Raw genomic sequence first — 21,760 nt, 5'->3', positions numbered from 1 at the left:
CATCTTTCCTCATTTATTGCGATTCTCAGGTCTCAGGTGCTATCATTTTCTTGCAGGGAGGTAGAGAACATATCCAGGTGAACAATGGATGTGTGTGTGTGTGAGATACTTTAATAGAGAAAATGCAAAATGTCTAGACAGTGATGCATGTTCCTGGCTTTCTTTCATTGTCTGATGGATCTCTGAAGACTAAATTAACTAGCAGTGAGATTCAGACATTCTAGAAGACAATTCTGGTTACAACCTTGTCCTGTGGGGTCAGACTCCAGCTCAGGTTGATTTCCTGCACAAGAGTCATCCATTAATTTCCAGCTTTAATAGACGTGTAACAGTTGGGAACCCCTGCTCAGATAGCACAGATCGCAGTCCACACCATCGCTGTAGTGGGGTCACGTGAACCCACAAGCAGATACACAGCCAGGTGCTAAGTTACATCATGCAGGTAGCCAGGTGCACACAGGTGAGCACAAAGATGTTGACACCTCCTTGTTCTGTGAGACGGCTCAGAAATTATCCACACTCACTGCCAGTCAGACTCCATTCCATCACTGGACTGATCCTTCATATCCTTTTATCTTATCTCTTCTTTTCAGGGCCGAGCAGCAGTTCAGGCTAATTATGTGTGTAAAACCATATTTAGAGCCGGGCAGAGTGGGCATGTAGTTCCTGTTCACAATGGAGCTGATGCCAGCAGTCTGCTTTTAAACCTGTAATTAGCATGCGCCAGTATGAGGACTTCAGAACTTACACGGGATCCAGAAGCTCAGAAGCTCAATTTTATGGATCTCAAGAGCAGGAGCTTAGCAATGGAGCATGTGGTCTTGATGTGAATTATTGACTCACTAATTTCTTTTATATTTAGCTTGTTGGGGAAATGCTAGGATGATCATTTGTGATGGGGAAGTCACACAGAGAGAGAGAACCACAAATCATAGACTCTTGCTTTATTACTCCAACTGACCTAATGCTGAACCATGAAAAGCATAGCAGAACCATGCACAGCTAAACCATGCACAGCTAAACCAAGCACAGTTAAACCATGCACAGCTGAACCAAGCACAGCTAAACCATGCACAGCTAAACCATGCACAGCTGAACCATGCACAGCTAAACCATGCACAGTTAAACTATGCACAGCTAAACTATGTACAATTAAACCAAGCACAGCTGAACCATGCACAGTTAAACCATGCACAGCTGAACCAAGCACAGCTGAACCAAGCACAGCTAAACCTTCCCTAGTTAAACCATGCACAGTTAAACCATGCACAGCTAAACCATGCACAGTTAAACCATGCACAGCTAAACCATGCACAGCTAAACCATGCACAGTTAAACCATGCACCATGTGCTCTTGTTTACTCCTTAGTCCCACCTTGATTTCTCCTCCTTATTACCAGTTATCCTAGCCTATGTTGTGCTTGTACGTAGCATGTTCTAGCCTCGGTTGTGTACCTGTCCTATCCCATGCCGTGTTCTCTCAGTCCATGCTCCGTGTTGTACATTTCTATTTAGCCTGTTCAGTTATTGTCCTGGTTTTTGTGTGTTACTTTCTGTTTTTATCATGTTTCCTGGATCTGTGCATGTTGGTAATTTGACCCTGGATCTGTGCATGTTGGTAATTTGACCCTGGACCATTCTGTCGACTCTGGTTCTGAATTTTCCCTTAATAACTCTCGCTCTTCTCTGTATTTGCATCTGCCTCATGTTCGCGCCTAGTTACACATGTACAGTTAAACCATGTACATACAGTTAAGTGTCTATAATGCCACGAACAGAAAACACAATACTTTTGTAATTGACAATGTTCGCTATGTCAGTTTCAGCAATCATAGTGCCATAAATCCTTGCTGTGTCTTGGTCACAAGACTGGCAACACTACATACACGACTCTGAACAATCATTGTTCATGTACTTGTGTGAGTTCTTAGGTCATCAGGGAGGAGGCTATAAAAGTGCCGTGAGTGATATTGGTGGTTTCGAGTTTCAAAAAGAAAAACTATAGAAAACAAAAATGAGTGTGGATCTGTTCTTGGATGTCATCAAGAGGACACAACGGACTGAGATTGCTGCCACAGCTCAACAAACCTTTCCTCTGTTTCTTTGAACCACCTGACAGCAACAACTGCAGTATCCCTCTGTCTCTTCGCCTTGTTTTCATACGCGTGCCGGGGAATGTGTCATAGGAGTAGAAAATGCAAAAAAAGTTCCAGCCTGCTAGACTTTTCTGTGGGGTGTTGTGGCGTATCGATTTTGTCATATTACAAGGCCCGTTACCCATTCCCAATGTATTCAGGCACCATGCTGGAAATTTGTTGGCTACGGTAAAATCATGTCAACATCAGATTGAATTTGTGCTGTCTAATCCTGGGATGCCATAACACCAAACCTCTGCAACCTGCTTACCATCAATCTGAACAAGCATCCATAAGGCTGTAACTGTTGCTACAGGGCATGTTGGTAAGTATTAACGCTTTCTTCATGGTTAATATTAAAATATAGCTATTAGTGGATGATCCCAGATCAGCCTTTATAGGCTTTGAGTGGATGGTCCTGACTGGCTGTTGTGTGGACATGACCCAGAGACACTGGTTGTCACGGGGTGGACAGTATGTCTGTATGTCTGTATGTCTCTGTGTATTTGTGTGTGTGGTAGAGTGCTGTTATAGGACTCTCCTCCTGTGCATGAAAAGTCATTTATAAGTTAGTCTGTGGATACTTGTGTGTGGTTATTTATTTATTTATTTTTGCTTGGTTTTTTTACATTTCCTGGTTCTATTTTTAAGCTGAGCACGAAATGTGGACCCCACAATGAGGACAGAGTCAGCTTTTTACTTTTGCTTAGTCATTTTCTCCATCTTACTGGAACTGCATTTCATAAGACTGCTTGTGGCCATTAATTAAATTCCAAAGTCAAAACGGAAGCAGAAGACTTTTTGATTAGTAGAAGAAGAAGGAATACTAAGGAAGGAACTAACAACGGGTGTCAAAGTGGAGACTCTCATCTGTGCTCATTACTACCATCCATCGCAGTTAGTAGCAGCATACCACCTGTCCATTGGCTGTAGCTAATTTCACATTTGAACCCCCCCCCAACCACCACCACATCCAGAGAAAATTAGAGGCTACAGTGTTCCCATCCCTCTTCAGCAAGCCACTCGGAGCATTGCTGGCGTGACTAATAAGACAGTGAGAAGATAACAGGAAGGAGGGCAGAAACAGGAAAGTGCTTTAGGAGACAAGGTGAAGGAGAGAGAAGAAGAACGAAGTGTCTGATAGAGAGGAGGCTTGTTTCGAAGACAGCCTTGGCCGTTTCAGGTTGAACGCTGCAAGGAGGGCCTGCACTGCAGTCTTGGTGACCATCTTAGCCGTGCCCTGCAGGAGAAATGCTAGTTCTCACAGGGCCACGTTAATAAGAATAGGTTAATAAAGATGTGAGCCGTATCTCTGGAAGTACTTTAACTTGGCCAGAAGGGATTTTCTGTGCATCTTCCTAGTTCAGTACAGATTTTCAGGCCAGCCCTTGAAATTGCTGGTGTCTGTCATTTATAACTGCACAAAGTGCAACCTCAGTGACAGTTTTAGTGCTGAGAGACTTCTAGCACTCCTCTGCACGTTACACGCCTTAAGTACATTCCAGCATGGGGATTGTTTAAGCCCTTCACAATACCAGTAAGTCTCCTTTTTGAAAATGGGGAAACTGGCAAAAAAAAAAACGACATCATGTAAGTCTTAAGATGTTCAATGAAAGAAAGAAAGAAAGAAAGAAAGAAAGAAAGGAAGAAAGAAAGGAAAAGAAAGGAGGGAAGGAAGATCATTTCGCATTAAACTGCTTCTTGTTGGGTTTTATTGACCTGCGGATATAGATGCACTTTGGAAAAGCGTTATCAGCTCCAAAGACGTTGAAGCAAAGATAGTAAACTGATTTTAAAGCATCCTTCAGCATATGTCCTGAGTGACCGTTAAAAAAGAAAAACAAAAAGATGTGTGACTATACTGTGAGATTCCTTGTTTTTGAAAAGAAGGTTTATTGTGAAGATTGCAAAGGCTCAAACGATCGCTCACTGGGGCACGTCTAAGATGAGGAAGAAGTTTCATTGGAGGGAATCTTTTCTCAGTGCTAAAGGCCTCCACATGCTTGTGCTGTGAATCACTGTCAATGCCAAGAAACGGGCATTTAAATAAGATATGGATTTAAAAAATATGACCCTATTCCTTAGTTTCATAAAACTTTATTCTAGGAGTCAAGTCATCCTAGATCAATGTAGAAGGACAGTGTCTTCCTGAACTGCGGTGATTATCCTGTCTGGGCTTGTTAAATATATGGGTGTTGTGTCCTGGTTCAGTCGAGCTGGGGCTGAATACCTGTCTGATGAGCTAGCGCACAGACAGAAGCACACCTTTGTCTGTACAGCGGATGTCATCGGGACAGCGCACAAGGTGTTGATAGTTGCCCACTCAAAACCACACACAAACATGAAATCACACAGGCACGCCGCAAACACACACAAACACTTGGGCACACCATAGCACACACAAACACACACGGAAAAGCTCTGTCGTTGCCATATGCTCACCCAAGATGGCTGTCTTCCTGGGAAAGAGACGTTTTGGCCCACAGAAAGCCCTTAAGCCACTCGTCTGAACTGCTAACCTGGCCAGGACGGACACCCAAAGCAGCAGACGATAGGAGACGTGGGCAATTTTTCAATTTTCCTCTGGAGCTCTTGGCTTTTGACATGAAGAAAAGAATGTCGTCATGTGGTCTCTTCCTGACCATATTAGCTGTTCAACACTTCCTGTTAAATGGCCACTGAGTGTCAGTGTTAGGCCTTCCTGAAATAATAGCTGTTTTGTGGAGGTGTGATGTATTGATTACACGTGGCTTTGTTACTGTTGTACAGTTTGGCAAATTACCAAACTGTGTGCTGCTTTTTGTATTGATTAAGTTTTTAGGGCCCCTTATTTTAGGCAAATGTTTTTAGAGAATCTTGAAACGCACTAGGCCTACCATTTATGAGTCAATGAACAAAGCTTCTTACTTACACAGCAGTGCTGCTCAGCTGCGTTGACCTACAGAAGACGCCGGTGTATCAGGCAAGCCAAAATTATAGGTCATCCTCTCAGGCCCACTTCAACTGCTCGAGTGTTATCGCCATTCTGCGTCCTCCCGCTTCTCCTGGGAGTCCAAAATTAGCGCGCCTGTTGTTGACGAGATGAAGGGCTTAACGGGGTTCGCCATGCCGAGAGCCATAACGTGCATTCCTTCTGCTCCTGGAACCTGCTGCTACCTGTTCCACTTTAGTCTCGCTCGACGAAGGATGCCTCTCACCGTCTCACGCTGTGCTCGTTTCATTGCCCGCTCTTTTCTGGAGCATTAGTGGCGATACGTGGAGTTTTCGTGTGCTGAGATGAGACGGTTGGATCTTGTAATAAGGAGATCAAACTGTCTGACTCGGGGATTAAAGGGAATGCTTGCAGAGTGCATGCCATGTGCTAAAAACAAAGCGAAGTGGTCTCTTATTTGACCAGGACAGGCAAAATTCTCCTAAACAAGCATCAGGTGCCTTTCTCGTACCGCGTTTAAGAGCACAGCCGGAGTCTTTTAGCCATCTTGGTTTACAGATTAGTGGTAAATTAATGTTAATGGTCCACAGGGAAAACAAAGGCTATTGTTGTGGAATGTTTTAATTGGCTGCGGGAGAGGGGGAGACAGCCGTGACTCCCTCCATGGAGGAGTCCGACCCCTGGCAGTGCACTGGCCCGACTGTAGTAAATAACTATTCCCTTTGTGGAATATCTGTGGAGGACAGGCTGTAGTGTGTGTGTGTGTGTGTGTGTGTGTGTGTGTGTGTGTGTGTGTGTGTGTGTGTGTGTGTGTGGTTCACTTTGAAATGTGGAGGCTGGCTGCACTTCAGGTTAAAACACAAGCATCCAATAGCACACTGTTAGCCTGAAGACAATACAGAGTGAATGGAACCAGGATTCGCAGTTTCTAAGCACCTTCAGTACCGTGAGCTCAGCTGTAAGGCAGTGGATTGTTTTCCTTTCACTGTCCAATAACGAAGATCCATCATCTGCTTGGATGTGTGTGTTATTCTATAATCAGAGCAAATACATTCGATTCACACATACCACACACACGCCTTCGCGCGCGCTCTCTCTCACACACACACACACACACACACACACACACACACACACACACACGTGTGAGTGTGTTATCTAGAAGAGTGGAAAGTAGCCCCCTGTTTAAAATCCATGTGGGGTTTGAGACAGAACAGACCCTTCAAAATCAGTGGAGGCTCTCGTGGAGAATCTCTAGCTGACCTGATAACCAGTCCTCCATTTTTCCCAGATCTCTGTTTCCTGCCAATCTGCTGCTGTTTTTCATTTGCTAGCTGTGCTTAAGTTGACCTGGTCACTGCAGTCACCGTGGTGCCCGGAGTCCTCCCACAGACGATGTGAGGGGACGGTCATGACTTGATCTGTGGCTGTGGGGAGCCCCCACTGCCTCTGCTAGTGTAACGCAGTGACAAGCACAGAGTTGGCAGAGCTCCCAGGCACCCTGTGCTCAGGCCAAAAGCGTTCGCCAGTGGAGACTGCTGGGGTCTCTCAGCGCACAGGCTGATCATGTTAGACTCTTAATCAATGATCTGGAAATAAGGTGGAAAGTGGCCAGGGAATGTCTTCATGTGAGGTCATGGTATCGATGGCTTTTCAGAAACTGTGGTCTTGGCAAATAACCTCATTTGAGCAAAGCTGGGGAAACAAGTTAATAGCCATGACTATATTGATATCGCTTAGGTCTTATTGATATGGTAATTATCATGCTCCCCCATTTCTGTTTGGGATTTTAAAAGTGTTACGTTACTACACTGAAACGTCACAGGCATTTGTCATTTGTATGATATCACCAATGTGTATTGTGTATCATTTTTGGACATGTCTCATTGTCAGATGAATGTTTGTATAAACATTAATGTTCAGGCACTATAGAGCATGCGTGTCAAAGCATCATTAGGAATTACACTGGGTATGTTTTTCAGGGTATGTTAGGATGCACACTCCACATATGCTCTTGGAGAAGGTTTTTTGTCACTGGGGTCTTGGTTTGACCATCCAGTTTTAAGCCTTATCTTGTTTCGGAGCATGCAAACATGTAACTTCTCACTATGAGTACAGCATCCTTACCCCAGGATGTAAGACAGAGAGAGTGAACTTCTAATGCCCCTTAATTAAGCAGCAGAGGAGAAATGTCTGCTTCGATAATACAGCTCTCTCTCCTTCTGCAGAGGCGGCGGGAGGTTCCGGACAGTTCCGCCATCCTCCCTTTGCTGAAGCTGAAATATTTGCAGGAGTGCCTGTCAGATAGCAATGAGTGTTTCAAACAGTGTTCATCATTGTGGAATTCGCAGAGAGGTGAACATGCCAGCAAGCACGCAGACACGGACTCGTCTTTGCGCCAGCCACGACAGAAAACGTTCAAGAAGTCAAAGCGGTCCGTGCATCCGTGCTAACACTGGCCGAGTGGCCAACAGGAGCCGGCCGTTTGGGCAGGGGGGGTTTGTTTTGGCAGTGTGGAGCAGAGAAGTAGGCCCTGTACTCATGACTGATGAGGTTTAACCAGGAAGAACTGCAGAGCATTGGTGTCTGTGGATAGGAGAGATGGCCATGCATCTGTGGATGGTTTATACTCGCCTAGACTCAACAGGCAGTTACGAGTGGGCAGAGAGACTGAAGAAGACTGTGTGTGGGCCGTCTGTATTTATGGCTCGTGCAAAGAGACACACACCGGTAGCAAAACTCCGTCACGTAAAGAACAAGCTGGAATTGTATATCTCATGAAGGGAGACGAGCACTCATGTGGCTAGGTGCTGTAGACCAGACCTGCTTGGTGGACAGTGGACACACACATACACACTTGTGCACGCCAATATTGCGTGTGCCATACACACGCTTTAGTCTGAGGGCCAGAAGAGGCCTGTTTGCAGTTTAGAGTCTGGCGCGTTGGAGTGTAAGTGTGTGGTCCATGATCCAGTTTAAACCCTGGCCATGTTGCCTCTATCACTTTTGCGCTGTCATTTTCATTCAAGCTTCTCCTGCTCCTCAAGACTGAAGAGGAAACGGCTTGTTTCTGCCCGGAGCAAATGTATGGAAGCAATTAACAGGCAAAATAAATAAATCAACTCCGAAACAAAACCAAACACTTTTCACCCTTAAACATTACAGCATGACATCTCCTGGAGAGAATGTCACGTCTGGGAGCACTATAGTTTTGTAATTGGAAATATTTGGTCCATAATATTTTTAGTACTGGCATATAAACACTACAAATGATATTTGACACAACACCAAATAATTAAAGTATTGGTCATCACGCCACCTGAGTCACCTGCAGTATACAGACTTAGCAATGTTATTATTATCATTGTTTGTGCAGAGCCAGAGAACTTGTTCTTCCTGCTCATAGCTAAGTTATAACAGTATTGCGCCACTTTGTGGTGTTATGTAACCTTCTGCGCCCATTAGCCCAGTCCCTCTGCTTGTTTCCTTCTACCTGTCATCTGAGGGGCCCCAGGGTAAAAACGGCCCTGCCCTGCAGCAGCAGAGTGTGCGGCTAGCCGGGGGCCACCAAAGGGTTAAGCACCAGGTGCCCGCCCCAAAAGGAGTTAATGATTAGAGAGCAGGGGAGGATAGGCAGCAGGCTGGGGCCAGGATGGGGTGTGTTAGCATGTGTGAGTATGCTGGGGGGGAGGAGGGGGGAGGGGCGGGGTTGTTGTAGAGGGGAGGGGTTAAAGGGGAGGCGTTTTGTGTGTGTGTGTGTGTGGGGGGGGGGCGAGCAGGAGCTGTCGTGCTTAGACCCAGCTGGCGTCTCCGCTGGGAACGTAATCCATATGTGCACGCCAGTTCAGCTGCAGGAGAAACGAAAGACATTACCGCGCCAAGAAGCGATCGTTTCTACTTTTCTTGTTCGAATTCCACTCATACCGGCCCCTGGATCCCAGCTCGCTTAACAGAGGTAGAGAGAGGGGGAAGGAGAGAGAGGCAGAAGCAGAAAGGTGGCAGCGTGAGCGGGAGTGGGAGAAGCCCTCAGCAGAGATGATGGAAGGGAAGGAGACAGTGGAAGCAGGAGATGAGGGCGTTGTGAGGTAGGTCTTACACGTCTGGAGGTGTCTCGCTCTCTGCCTGTCTGCCTCTGTGTCTGACTCTTGTAAATGTTTCTCTTGGTTGCTGGGTTTCGTAGTAGCGCGTTAACTTCACGCTCAGCTGGAGTGGGTGTGTGTGTGTGTGTCTGAAAAGAGAGACAGACAGAGGGCGTGGGGCTCAAGTATCGTCCAGCAGTCTTTGCACAAGAGAACAAAAATGTATCTAAAGTTGCACTACATTGTGATACTCTCAGTTCAAAAGAGTTTAATGAAGTAAGATTGTCTTTGTTTCAATTTATGTGCAGTTTTTTTATCCCCATGTCATCTAATTCTAGAATGAACCCATCATTAGTCGTCTCATGACGTTAATGGATAACTGGCTGCTTTTGTATCGGATTGAAAGACTATGACTTGCTTAGTGTGCAGTGCCTATCTTGGTGTTACAATAGATATATTATTTGTTTGGTTCCCTTATCAGTAACAGGTGGGAGTGAAGGAAAAATGAATCCACTGTTTGTCATTGCTAAACTTTCTAGATCCCTAGCTAGGTAAATGATTAGAAACTTAAATGACCTGCCCAGACCTCCCGGTGAACTCTCTGTGTTTGAAATATCATTTTGGCTTGAGCTTCCAACAGAAATGAGCTCAATAGGGAGGTCCGATGTCCACGCCTTGCCTTGGAGGTACTACTAAAGCGAGCGTGCAGTGAGACTGTTGGCTTAGGCTTCAAGGCTGGAGGGGTGGGCTCAGGCTCAGATATGAAGGAGACTGCCCCCACCCTCACTAACTCTTGGCTCACCCGGGGCCGCCTGGAGGAATTTCGCTCATTTAAACACAGTTCACTTGTAATAAAGTTCAAGCCTCGAAAATGCTGACAGACAAGCATGCACAACAATGTGCAGTGAAGAGAGATAACATGAATGAAGCCAGAAAAAACCAGTGCCTTGAAACAGCTCGGACCCGGCAGGGAGGTACGTTTGGCACGAGCTGTCGCAGACCGTCGAAGTAGAGATGTCGAGACAGCCTCAGGGCTGGAACTGATCTTCAGATTGCTCCATTTTAGAGCCCGCAGACATACCTGCCTACCTGTTGACATGCCTCGCCTGACCTATCACAACACCAGCTGAGCAGATATTGACGATCGCACGAGCTGCCGGTCTCTTCGCACCTAGATAAGGCTGTCCTGACATGTTTGTCAAGGCTTGGTAACAGGCTAGCGCGACACGTAACGAGAGCCTGGCTGAGTGCGAATAAGAGCTTCTTCGGCGAAGGTGGTCGGCATCGATCTGCACTAGTGCATCGCCGCGGTGACAGCACGACACCCTACTTGGTCTGGCAGCATGCCATCTGCTCTGACTCGCCCTCTCCTGCGAAGCGAGAGGCGAACAGGCTGTTTGGTGCCCGCTGCACAGAAGCATTGTTCACAGAACCACTTTGTTAATGCGGAGAGCATGTGGCTCTGCCAGACAGGAATCATCCATCACAGAGCGCTGGATTAAGAACTCCACACAAGTGTAGCTGTCTAGAATAAAAGCCACAAGTGCTTGTGAATGGTTCAGAATGGTTCAGATTGTTAATCCAGTCCACCTTTATTTCTATCACAGAAGGGAACTTTAAAATATTTCAGAGATTAGACCAGCACATTTTTTTGTTTATTTGAATCTGTAATAACATTGATATGGTCTACGTTCCCTTTCTTGCCTATACCCTGGACCAGTGCACTGGTCCATTTATGAAATCTTGCGGCAGTGACTTGCCTATAAGCGGCCTCCATTGTAGCCTAGATACCGCAAGCAGATGGACCGAAATCAGCACCGAGGACATCCCTGGTCCATGGCCAAGGGGGAGCTGATTGGCCGGACAAAGATTTAGGCTGCTGTGTCACCCGAGTGTTCCATGTAAGGCAGTTGACCTGGTGAGAAATGTAGCTACCTGATATAGGTACGGCTACCTTTCCTAAATCCAAGCCTCTAAAATGAGACATCTATGCTGGTCTCAGGTCAGCAATAAAGGGTTTCCTTTCACATCTGATACCTTCATCATAAAGGGACATTTACACTTGTTTGGAACCTACAGACATCACACTCCAAGTTCGAAGGGCGATCCAACTCCTGCTTTGTCAACATTTGTTTCATGAATGTTTCGTTAATGAATTAGCACAGTGATGAGGCTGGTATTCACTTAAATGAGAAAATCTCTTAATTGTTAAGGTGAATAGTGGTGACTTTCTTGAACACAGCAGACATGTTGTGGCTCTATTTCCACATGGTAGGAGGTAAATAAAATTCATTAGAACTTAATTTTATAAGTATAGCTTTGTTATTTTATTATTTAATGCTAATATAAGTATTTTTTTCCTGTGCAGTAATGATATGTATTGATGGCTTCATAAGACTTCCAAGATTTCCAAGATCAGTGTGCCTTTAATCTTTGCTCACAGTGGGAATCATATGTGTTTGTACTGCGGTCCACTTTTCGTCTCTCGTTAGTTCTCTAAAATGGTTTGCTTTCTTCTCTTTAATGAGTTTTCAATTACTTTTTAATTAAGTTACCTTAAATTACCTTAAAGTGCGTATGCTCTAGAGTTGTAGAGTGTTGTGTATAAACTCTGTAGAGTTGTGGAATCGTCTTGTGCGTACACTGTGTAGAGTTATAGAGTGGTGTTGTGCATATGCTCTAGAGTTGTAGAGAGTTGTGGGATATACTCCCTAGAGTTCGCTTGGTTCATGTTAGCACTTTCAGGAAACTGCATGAAATAATTATTCTGCCCATGAGTTTATCGGAACGCATTTAACCAGAAGCTAGGCTGTGTATTGGCCTCTCTTATCTGAGCCGTGATAGATGTGCATGCATAAATCGAGCTCCAGTGCAATTATACTGCTCTGCCCAGGCTTGTCTGGAGCGGGTCTTCACATGTGATATCACTGTACCCCAGCTTTGTAATGGAACACATAAAGCGTTGTTATTCTCATCACTCTTCCAGAAACAGTGGCATTTTATTGGACCATTAGATACGCAAGATGCACAAACTTCACTTAGAAGTACCAGTGCTGCATAATTATTCAAATCATTTTCATCCGTTTAGAGCACATTTATGGATGCAGGGAATAACACTCACCCACACAAGAGAGCCTAAGATCCCCCTATAGAGATTTCTTTTCGTTCAAAAGGTCGGTGTATGAAAGGCTACTGAAATACATTATGGCTAAAGAGTTTATAGCAGCTTTACTGAATTGAGATTGCAAGAAGATGAATAGGGTGCCAACTACGAAATAGGAAATCTATCTGTGTATAGTTCATATATGGCACATATAATCAGAATTGTAAGTGCTGCTCTGTTCAGTGTTATGTACACCACCAATCCTACAGTGTACCGCTGATTCCACAGTAACTGAGGGGCACAGGAATAAACTTTTATAGCGATGTTTACTCTGGTTCGGATTGCATAACGGTTTTTGCTGCTCTGGGAATTGAACCGTGTCATGTCCATGATGAATCTCTGCCTCTCTTCATTCAATAAACGCATCACTAACGATATAAAAAACTAAAACTAAAACTAAACACGTTATACTACAGTATTAGTACTAAAACAATATCCAATACTGTTATCAGAGAAGTAGAATTACAACAGCAAAGAATAACTCAGAACCTCAGTGGATTGTTGAGAGGAGGAAGTTGTTGTTTCACTTTGAGATAAAAAAAACACCAGCACTCATTTAGTGTCAGGATGATTATGGAATTAGAATTTTAATTAGAAGTTTGACGTGCTGCTTGGACATGTTTTCGTCTAGCTCAAGGGGAGACGTTCCTGGAGGGAGAGATTTCAGCTGTCGTCTCTGCATTTACTGTGGAGCGCATTTCCAGGCTTGGCACGCTCAGCTCTGACCCTGACCTGATCTTGTGCCATCTCTTGTTTGTTGGGGATTTGAGCCCTTGTGTGTTTGGAAGCAGCCTCCGTTGCTTGTAATCACTCATTTCGTCTCTCCCTGTATGTTTTGACCACACTGCCACCCATTGAGACAGACGTCGCTCAAGAATACGGGACCTGCAGGACTGCCTCAGGAGATGACAGGCAGGCAAGCAGAGAATATTATCACAGGATATTATCACAGGATAACAAATAGCTGTGATGTCTGCATAATTTCATACTGCATAGCTTCATATATCTGATTCCTGCTTTTCTTTAGGGGCATCTGTGTGTGTGTGTGTGTGTGTGTGTGTGTGTGTGTGTGTGTGTGTGTGTGTGTGTGTGTGTGTGTGTGTGTGTGTGTGTGTGTGTGTGTGTGTGTGTGTGTGTGTGTGTACATATGTTTTGGATATTGTCATTGGCAAAAAGGTTCATCCAAAGAATAAAGTACCATTTAATGTTGCATGGTAATGGACATGGGAGAGCATGTTGAGGATATGAGTTCATATCGTAATTTCACGGGAAGGCCCAGTGTCAGAATGAATTTGTATTTGCAAAACTCTTATAGAGAGTTGATTTTACTGTCAGTTGAGCAATATCGATATTTGTTTTCCCTGTGAACTCCCACTCTTGGGAGTTTATTTTTCTTTCACTGCTATTACCACAAAATCAAATTTGAATTTCTATCCAAAACACATTGTTCAGCTGTAGAGTCCAACAGCTACTGTGGCCTGGATGAGACGTCGCATTTGGATCCCTTAGCTCCATTCTGCCGTTCAAAAGGTCGTGACAGACTGCTGTCAGCAACGGGGGAGCTGGATACTGGCTGTGATTCAAATATCAAACTCCGTTGGGGAAATATACTAGTGTTTATGCTTTTTCATAGGCCTGACTTCAGCATCTTACTAAAATCTGTATGGTGTTCCAGGGTTTCAGACTTTTGTGCAGATTGTGCTGTAGGACAGACAATCAAATTTGACTCAGAGTCACAGAGCCAGAAGTAATACTCCACGCAGAATGTGTGAACAGCGGTGAATGGCATTGGGTGCTGTAAGGCTGAGCCGCGTGCACCTGGCCTGTGCGCTCACCTGTCTGCGCTGGGTCTGGTTGGTGTGGGCTGAGGTTAGCCTTATCTCTGGTGAACTGCTCTGGCTGTAGCACCTGCACTTCTGTCAACAAGTCTCTATCTCTCCCCTTTACCAAGAACCAGGGCCACTAAAGGCCTGTGGTGTTCATTTTGACAACTGCAACTGTAATTGTAGTCATATGTGACATTTGGCATGGGGAGTAGGCGTGCGTGTGTGCGTGCATGTGCGTGCGTGCGTGCGCGCGTGCGTGCATGCGCGCGTGCGTATGTATGTGTATTGACTGATATTCTTTGATCTTCTTTCTTCCGGCTGGTTTTCTCGTCTGTGTGCTATTCTATTAGCGTGACCAGTGCCTGATTGCTGTAATGGCTGCCTTGGTATGACTGCACATAGTAAGTGGGAGATTATAAATCTTTATTTATTATTGGATTATTGGGTGTGTACAGTGAAAATGGGGTCTTAAGCAAATCTTACTGGTACTAAGGATCACACTACTATCGCCCACATTGTACCTCACAGTAGCAGTAGACCAGCATCAAGTCCTTCTCTAGAGATATTCATTAGCTAGAAGGAGAAAGAGAGAGGGAGAGAGGGAGGGGGAGGGAAAAAGAGTGAGAGAGAACGAGTGAAAGAGACAGACGGGGGTGGGGAGAGAGACCAGTAAACCAGACACTGGAAATACACCCCACTGTATGATGTCATCAGGGTGTTTCTGACAGATTTACTTTCCCAGACAGAAGGGAAGCAATGCGGTTGTCTTTGAAGATTGATGCTCCCATGATTCATGGGAGATACCACGGAAATGTTTTATAGGGTCATCCCATAATACTACACATTTACTTTTCACAACGTAGGGAGTAAATGGCTGACAAATGCGGAACCACCACTTGATAATAGGCTAAATAAAGTTGAGTAATCATATTTCAGCTGTTAAGCCAAGTTTTATGAGTTACATGAGCTCACGCACCATTACGGGGTGTCCAGACCCTGCAGTTAACTGGGACTGTGACAAACCTGAGTGAGCATTAAAACTGGATATTTGACATAACGCAGTGCTGATAAGCGTTGCACCATGTGTGTGTGTGTGTGCTAGACAGTGGAGGATGAGGAGGACGAGGAAGCTTCTTGCCTGGCTTAGTCCCTGCACTGGGGCCAGGGAACATGCTCTCTGCATCACCATTTATCGTTCCATTTGGGGTTGCCTTGGCGATCAATGCCGCACTAAACAGCAACGTCTTTGGTTGCAAATCAGACATGGACAATGTGCAAAGGCTCCCTGCTTTTGAAAAATATGGATGACGGGAACTATCAGTTCTGCTATGCCGATCTCTCAGGGCAGTCAAGAAATAATGTATCGCTGCATGCTTAAACCGCAGATTACAGATCGAGCGTTATGTACATGTACATGTACCGTGCGGTCACAGAAGCACGGAGATATTGGAGACATTTTACAGCCGTGCCAGAGCCAGGAGTGTTGCGGTGTGGTTTTCGAGTACTCGCACAATGACACAGCTTCGGTCTGGAACAGCCTGCATTACAGAGCTGCCAAAGCAGCACGAAGGAAGAGACCCAGTGTGTGGTCAGATCTGTGGGTCCCAGTGTGTGGTCAGGTCTGTGGGTCACAGTGTATGGTCAGGTCTGTGGGTCCCAGTGTGTGGTCAGGTCTGTGGGTCCCAGTGTGTGGTCAGGTCTGTGGGTCACAGTGTATGGTCAGGTCTGTGGGTCCCAGTGTGTGGTCAGGTCTGTGGGTCACAGTGTATGGTCAGGTCTGTGGGTCCCAGTGTGTGGTCAGGTCTGTGGGTCCCAGTGTGTGGTCAGGTCTGTGGGTCACAATGTATGGTCAGGTCTGTGAGTCACAGTGTGTGGTCAGATCTGTGGGTCATAGTGTATGGTCAGGTCTGTGACTCACAGTGTATGGTCAGGTCTCTGAGTCACAGTGTGTGGTCAGGCCTGTGGGTAACAGTATGCGGTCTGGTTTCAGAGTCACAGTGTATGGTCAGGATTCAAAGTCAGGGTGTATGGTCAAGTCTGTGAATCACAGTGTATGGTCAGGTCTGTGAGTCATGTTTTAAGCTTCGCTTGTAAAGAATATGCAACCAAATGTTTTTGTAGAGCTCTTTAATATGTTCAAAACTTTATGGTCCAAAGGACTATGTGTAAAAAAGGGTTGCAATATTTTCACCCGATATGGATGCACGCGCCCATGCAGTAAGGTAGTGTGTGCAGGGTGTGCTTCAACCAACATAGAAAAACAAAACTCGCTGTTGAAACCCATACACTATACCCACCCCAGTGCACACCCACCTCTGCCCACAGCCAGCTTTCATGTGGTGTGTGTATATGTGTGTGTGTGTGTGTGTGTGTGTGTGTGTGTGTGTGTGTGTGTGTGTGTGTGTGTGTGTGTGTGTGTGTGCATGCATATGTTGTGACTATGAGGCAGACCACAGGAATGCCATATTTGAATTTCTTCTCCTCCTCTCTTCTGATTAACAGGGCATGAGCATGCTTAATGTGACCACTGTGGTTACAGCCGACCACACATTTCCTAATCATGATTCACCTGGATGTGCTGTTTTTTGTTTAATTTTCATCTTTTATTGCTACCGTTTTGTTTGTTGCTTTTTAAATGTATTTATTTGTTTTGGTAATAAGGAATGTCCGCAGGAAAGGTTGTTATTTCACATTCCGAACACAGGCGATTATGGGGCCAGTTTTAGATTGGGAGCTGTGGTCTGCAGTAGCACGGGGACACTCTTTGTGAATGAACCTCTTTAGACATGTCACGTTTATGGCTGTGCCACACTAGAGTCTAATTATTCACGCCCCTCCCACATCCCCTCCCACCTCCACTCGTCCACCGTGTCCTCCAGCAGAGGATGTGGTTGCTGTGATGTGGCGAACACACACACACACACACACACACACACACACACACACACACACACACACACACACACACACACACACACATTGTCCAACACACATACAGGGGAACTTAGGGGAAATGCTGACCTTTAATACACACATTTGCTTCACCAGATCAGTACCAAGTAAAATGTGTAGTTGGGTGGGCAGTATCCTAGCAAAGCAGCATTGCGTAATTATGCCTTATGTTATCAGATCACGAAAAGCTGTCAATAGCAAAGCTGCACAGTGCAACTGTGTATGCTCTAAGCTGTTTTAATGTTAAGTCATGATTCATGGCTGACGTACAGGAACAGACCTTGGCTAGAACATGAAGAGCACACCTCTCTTTGCATTGTTGAAAACTTCCCTAAGAATTTTTTTCCCCTCCTCCACAGCAGTCGCATGTAAGGGATTGTTCGTTGTGCTTCTCTGTGATCTCTGAGTGGGCTGCTTCAGTATGAGAGCTGGCTAATTGAATTTATTTTGAGTTCCCACACATCCTAACAACAGCCTGGCCCTCTGGCTGACCTTACTCGATTCATTAGGTTCTGTGTGCTCTCCACAATACTACACAGAGCCCAGCAAGTCTGGAGGCCAGTCAGTGGAACTGATAAGGATGCGAATGGGCGAGATATGCATCGCATCTCGGCATGGCTTAGCATCGTGTCTCAGAGTAGCTAATTGGCTTGCGGTGGGCACATGTCTGAGAGCTTAGTTAAAACCTTAAAAATAACCAGGTGCTCCGTGCTCCCTCAGTAGTGGAATTGTTCTAGTGTGTAAATTCAGAATAAACACCTGTCCTTTCACTCGCGATCACTAGCAAAAAACAGAGATGTGTGATGTTGAGGGATCAGCACACAGCGTGCATTGTCCAGCACCAAAATCTGTGCAATGTTTAATTAAGAAAAACGGACCAAGAAAATACTGAACAGACAGGGAGCCAAAAATAAAAACGTCACTGCAATATAAACCTGAGGTAACGCCACAGGACACACAAGGCCGGGGGGGGGGGGGGGGGGGGGGGGGCGCATGGTTCATCTGCTTCCTCCTGTCTGCGTGACTCCACCATATTCTGTCCACAGTAGGAGCAGAGCAGTGGGTCCATACGGAGACAGCCAGTCAGAGAGCGGCAGTAGATGTCATGGCTGTCAATGCAGCCAACGCTAACAGTGATTTTCAGCATCTCTACATCTCATTCATGATGGCAGTGGAAGACTGGAGAACTTCATGAATGAGTGTGTTAGACGTGTAGGAATTTCACAAGGCCACACCACTGAAAAGCAAAATGTGCTGTTTGACAACTGCGTAAAATTCTGACTTTATGTACATTACATTTTTTTTAAAATATTTTGTTGTAGCCAGTTGCCAGGTTTAAGAACATATCCCCATCTGTGTCTACAACATGATGTCTTGTAATGAATGTTGTTTATTATTGGACATTTCCTTCATGCTGTTTTACACTGGATGATAACTGATGTATATTTTGTATTCAGATCATATATATCAGGTGCTCCAGCCATTTCCATAGAGCTATTTTAGTTGTAAACTCGAGTATACAGTGCCCTGATAGAGACAGAAGTCCTGGTTTGTAAGATCAGGGAGGGTAACATCTTTAGAATTCAGGACGTGAATAAAATGATCTGACATGGATGTTTGTGATGCTGTGAGATTTTAATGCGGCCATAGTCTTGGCTTTGTGATTGTAATGCTGAGGTTGTCACTGCATGAAACATGGATGTAATTTTTGTGGGTCGAGAATGGCTTGTGTGCACCTGTGTGTGTGTCTCTGGGTAGGATGAGAAATGGGGAGGTTCCTAATGTGGAACAGAGCACCTGAATGGCTAGAGCCTTTTGTGTGTGTGTGTGTGTGTGTGTGTGTGTGTGTGTGTGTGTGTGTTTTGTCTTCTTTCCAGTTGCACCACCCCTTCCTTGCTCTGTCTTAAGCCATGCTGTCATGGCTCAGTTGTTGGCATCGTCTGTCCCCAGTGGGTCGTCACAGGAGCTGAGGGAAGCATCCACATCTCTCCCCTCTGACTTTAGGACCCCACATAGGTCCTTCTGTATCAGTCACTCCTTTGGGGAACAAACAAAATGAGGACGAGAGAGGTGGAGAGAGAGAGGAGGGAGAGAGAGAGGAGGGAGAGAGAGAGAGAGAGAGGGAAGGTGAGAAAAAGAGAGAGAGGGGGGTAGAGAGAGAGAGAGCGAGAGAGCGCGAGAGAGAGAGAGGGAGGGTGAGAAAAAGAGAGAGAGGGGTAGAGAGAGAGAGCGAGAGAGAGAGAGCGAGAGAGAGAGAGCGAGAGAGAGAGAGAGCAAGAGAGAGAGGGGTAGAGAGAGAGAGCGAGAGAGAGCGAGAGAGAGAGAGAGCTCTATAAACAAGCTGAGCCGTGCAGTTCTGGAAAGGCAGGAGAGCATGAGAGAGATAGAGAGAGAGGGGGAGCAAGGAAGAGAGAGGAGTAGAGAGAGAGAGTGAGAGAGGGAGAGAGAGAGAGGAGTAGAGAGAGAGCTACAGAAGCTGGCTGGTACAGTGCTCATTCTCAAGGAGAGAAAGGAGGACAGCAATTATGGTATCCAGCACCCTACAGCGACAGCAATAAAGACTAGTATCGCAAGCTAGCTGCTCTCTCTCTCTCTCTCTCTCTCTCTCTCTCTCTCTCTCTCTCTCTCTCTCTCTCTCTCCCTCTCTCTCTCCCTCTCTCTCTCTCCAGCTAGTCTGTGCTCACCACGTCTGTTATATGATTGATCCAGGGGAGAATGCTGAAGTTCCGAGCAGACCGGAGAGTGAGGTATGTGAGGCGCGGACGCAGGGACACTGGCGACATGCTTTCCTGGAGGAGAGCAGGAAAACAGGGAGTCAGAGGGGGAGAGAGGAGGAGAGAGGAGGAGAGAGGAGGAGGAGAGGGGGAAGTTTACAGCTACCAAGCTGAGAGACGGGTGGCCAGGCAGGCAGCTACTGAAGCTGCATTATGGGAAACAGAGCTGGAGGTCAGACAGGACTGCAATGCAGTGCTGGAGGGAGACATCCCAAACTCTTAGAGAAGAACCTTACGGGCGTTTGTGTCTTAGTGTGTCGTGTGTGTTTGTGTGTGTGTGTGTGTGTGTGTGTGTGTGTGTGTGTGCGTGGGTCTGTGGGTAGGTGTGTTTTTAATTCAGCATGACTGCAGTGCATAATGAATGGTGGAGTGCTGACCATGTGCTCGACTCAGGCAGTGATATATGACTGTTGTTGAAATGATCTGAAATCGTTTCAGCATAATGAGAATTCTATCGACAACCAGCCTGCATCATGTTGGATTGATGTATTGGTTATATGGTTATAGGGTTTATGGTGTATAGATATGTGTTATATGGTTATATAGTTTATGGTTTATAATTATATGGCATATGGTTTTATGGTTTATGGTTTATAATTATATGGTATATGGTTTATGGTATATAATTATGTGGTATATGGTTATATGGTTTATTGTTTATAATTATATGGTATATGGTTATATGATTTTGGGTTTTATGGTTTATGGTTTATAATTATATGGTATATGGTTTATGGTATATAATTATGTGGTATATGGTTATATGGTTTATGGTTTATAATTAAATGGTATATGATTATATGGTTTATGGTATATATTTATGTGGTATATGGTTATATGGTTTATGGTTTATAATTATATGGTATATGGTTATATGGTTTATGGTATATATTTATGTGGTATATGGTTATATGGTTTATGGTATATATTTATGTGGTATATGGTTATATGTAAGAAGTTATGTTGCACATCTATGTAGGTTTGTGGGTTATCCATGCGAAAACAAGCTCAGGTGCAAGACTCTAAGAGACCAAGGCAAAGCTCACACAAACACACACACACACACACACACACACACACACACACACACACACACACACACACACCTCAATCTGCTCTCTTTGTGGTATGACTGGTTTTCTACATGACTTTCTCTTGAGCCTTCCTTTTGAGTTATGGGGGTCCTTTTGAGCTTTGGCATGTGTTCCTTTAGATGTACATGCCTCTACAGTGACTGTATTCCTGGCTGGTGTCCCCTGTCCTCTACCTATCTGTCAGTGTGTGTGTGTGTGTGTGTGTGTGTGTGTGTGTGTGTGTGTGTGTGTGTGTGTGTGTGTGTGTGTGTGTGTGTGTGTGTGTGTGTGTGTATGTTTGCACATGTGCATTTGGGGTGTGTGCAAGCTAGGAGACTACCCAAACAGCTAGTGCTTGTGAGCAAGTAGAACCAAGAATTACGCAGACCTGTCCACACGTCCAGAGCCAAGCTATGCGAGCCACACACGAGCCACACACGAGCCACACACGAGTCACACACGAGCCACACGAGCCACCTCTTCACCTTGGCTCAGCCACGCAGCTCGACAGACCCCTGACTGCCTGCTCCCGTTAATGCTCTGCTCGGTCCCTCCTGACTGCACCATCAACAGCACATGGCACAGCTGGGACTGAACCCCAGGCATGGGGCGTGCCTTCTGGGTGCGGCGATAACACGCAGAACGGCGAACCTCATTTCCCTTAGCCAGTGGCATCACGTGTACATGCCATTTTAGTCGCCTCCTGGTTTTCTCTTCCTCCCTTTTGTGACTTGCACTGGCATGCAGGTTAATCAGTCTCCGCGAGCTCTGTGAACCCCCAGGAAAGACCATCTACCCGCTGGAGCATCAGCCAGGGTGCAGTCTG

At 45.5% G+C, this 21,760-nt stretch overlaps 1 protein-coding gene across 12 annotated transcripts in view; it reads left to right on the top strand.

Annotated features, from left to right (window-relative positions):
* Positions 1–21,760, top strand: part of plekha6 (pleckstrin homology domain containing, family A member 6) — an 80,030-nt gene that overhangs the window by 15,394 nt on the left and 42,876 nt on the right. For 9 of the 12 annotated variants that reach the window (XM_027028550.2, XM_027028541.2, XM_027028543.2 and 6 more), the window contains exon 1: positions 8,853–9,152. The exons of 2 other annotated variants lie outside the window; for them this stretch is intronic. In XM_027028550.2, the coding sequence (XP_026884351.2) occupies positions 9,103–9,152 (50 nt within the window). In that variant the 5' untranslated portion in view covers positions 8,853–9,102. Of the gene's footprint in view, positions 1–8,852; positions 9,153–19,477; positions 19,835–21,760 lie in introns of those variants that run through there. One more of the 12 variants, XM_027028538.2, reaches the window with a different exon arrangement.

Source organism: Electrophorus electricus, chromosome 20, assembly GCF_013358815.1.
Source record: "Electrophorus electricus isolate fEleEle1 chromosome 20, fEleEle1.pri, whole genome shotgun sequence".
In the NCBI taxonomy this organism is placed as follows: Eukaryota; Metazoa; Chordata; class Actinopteri; order Gymnotiformes; family Gymnotidae; genus Electrophorus; species Electrophorus electricus.
This window is presented reverse-complemented; position numbering and strand designations above follow the sequence as displayed.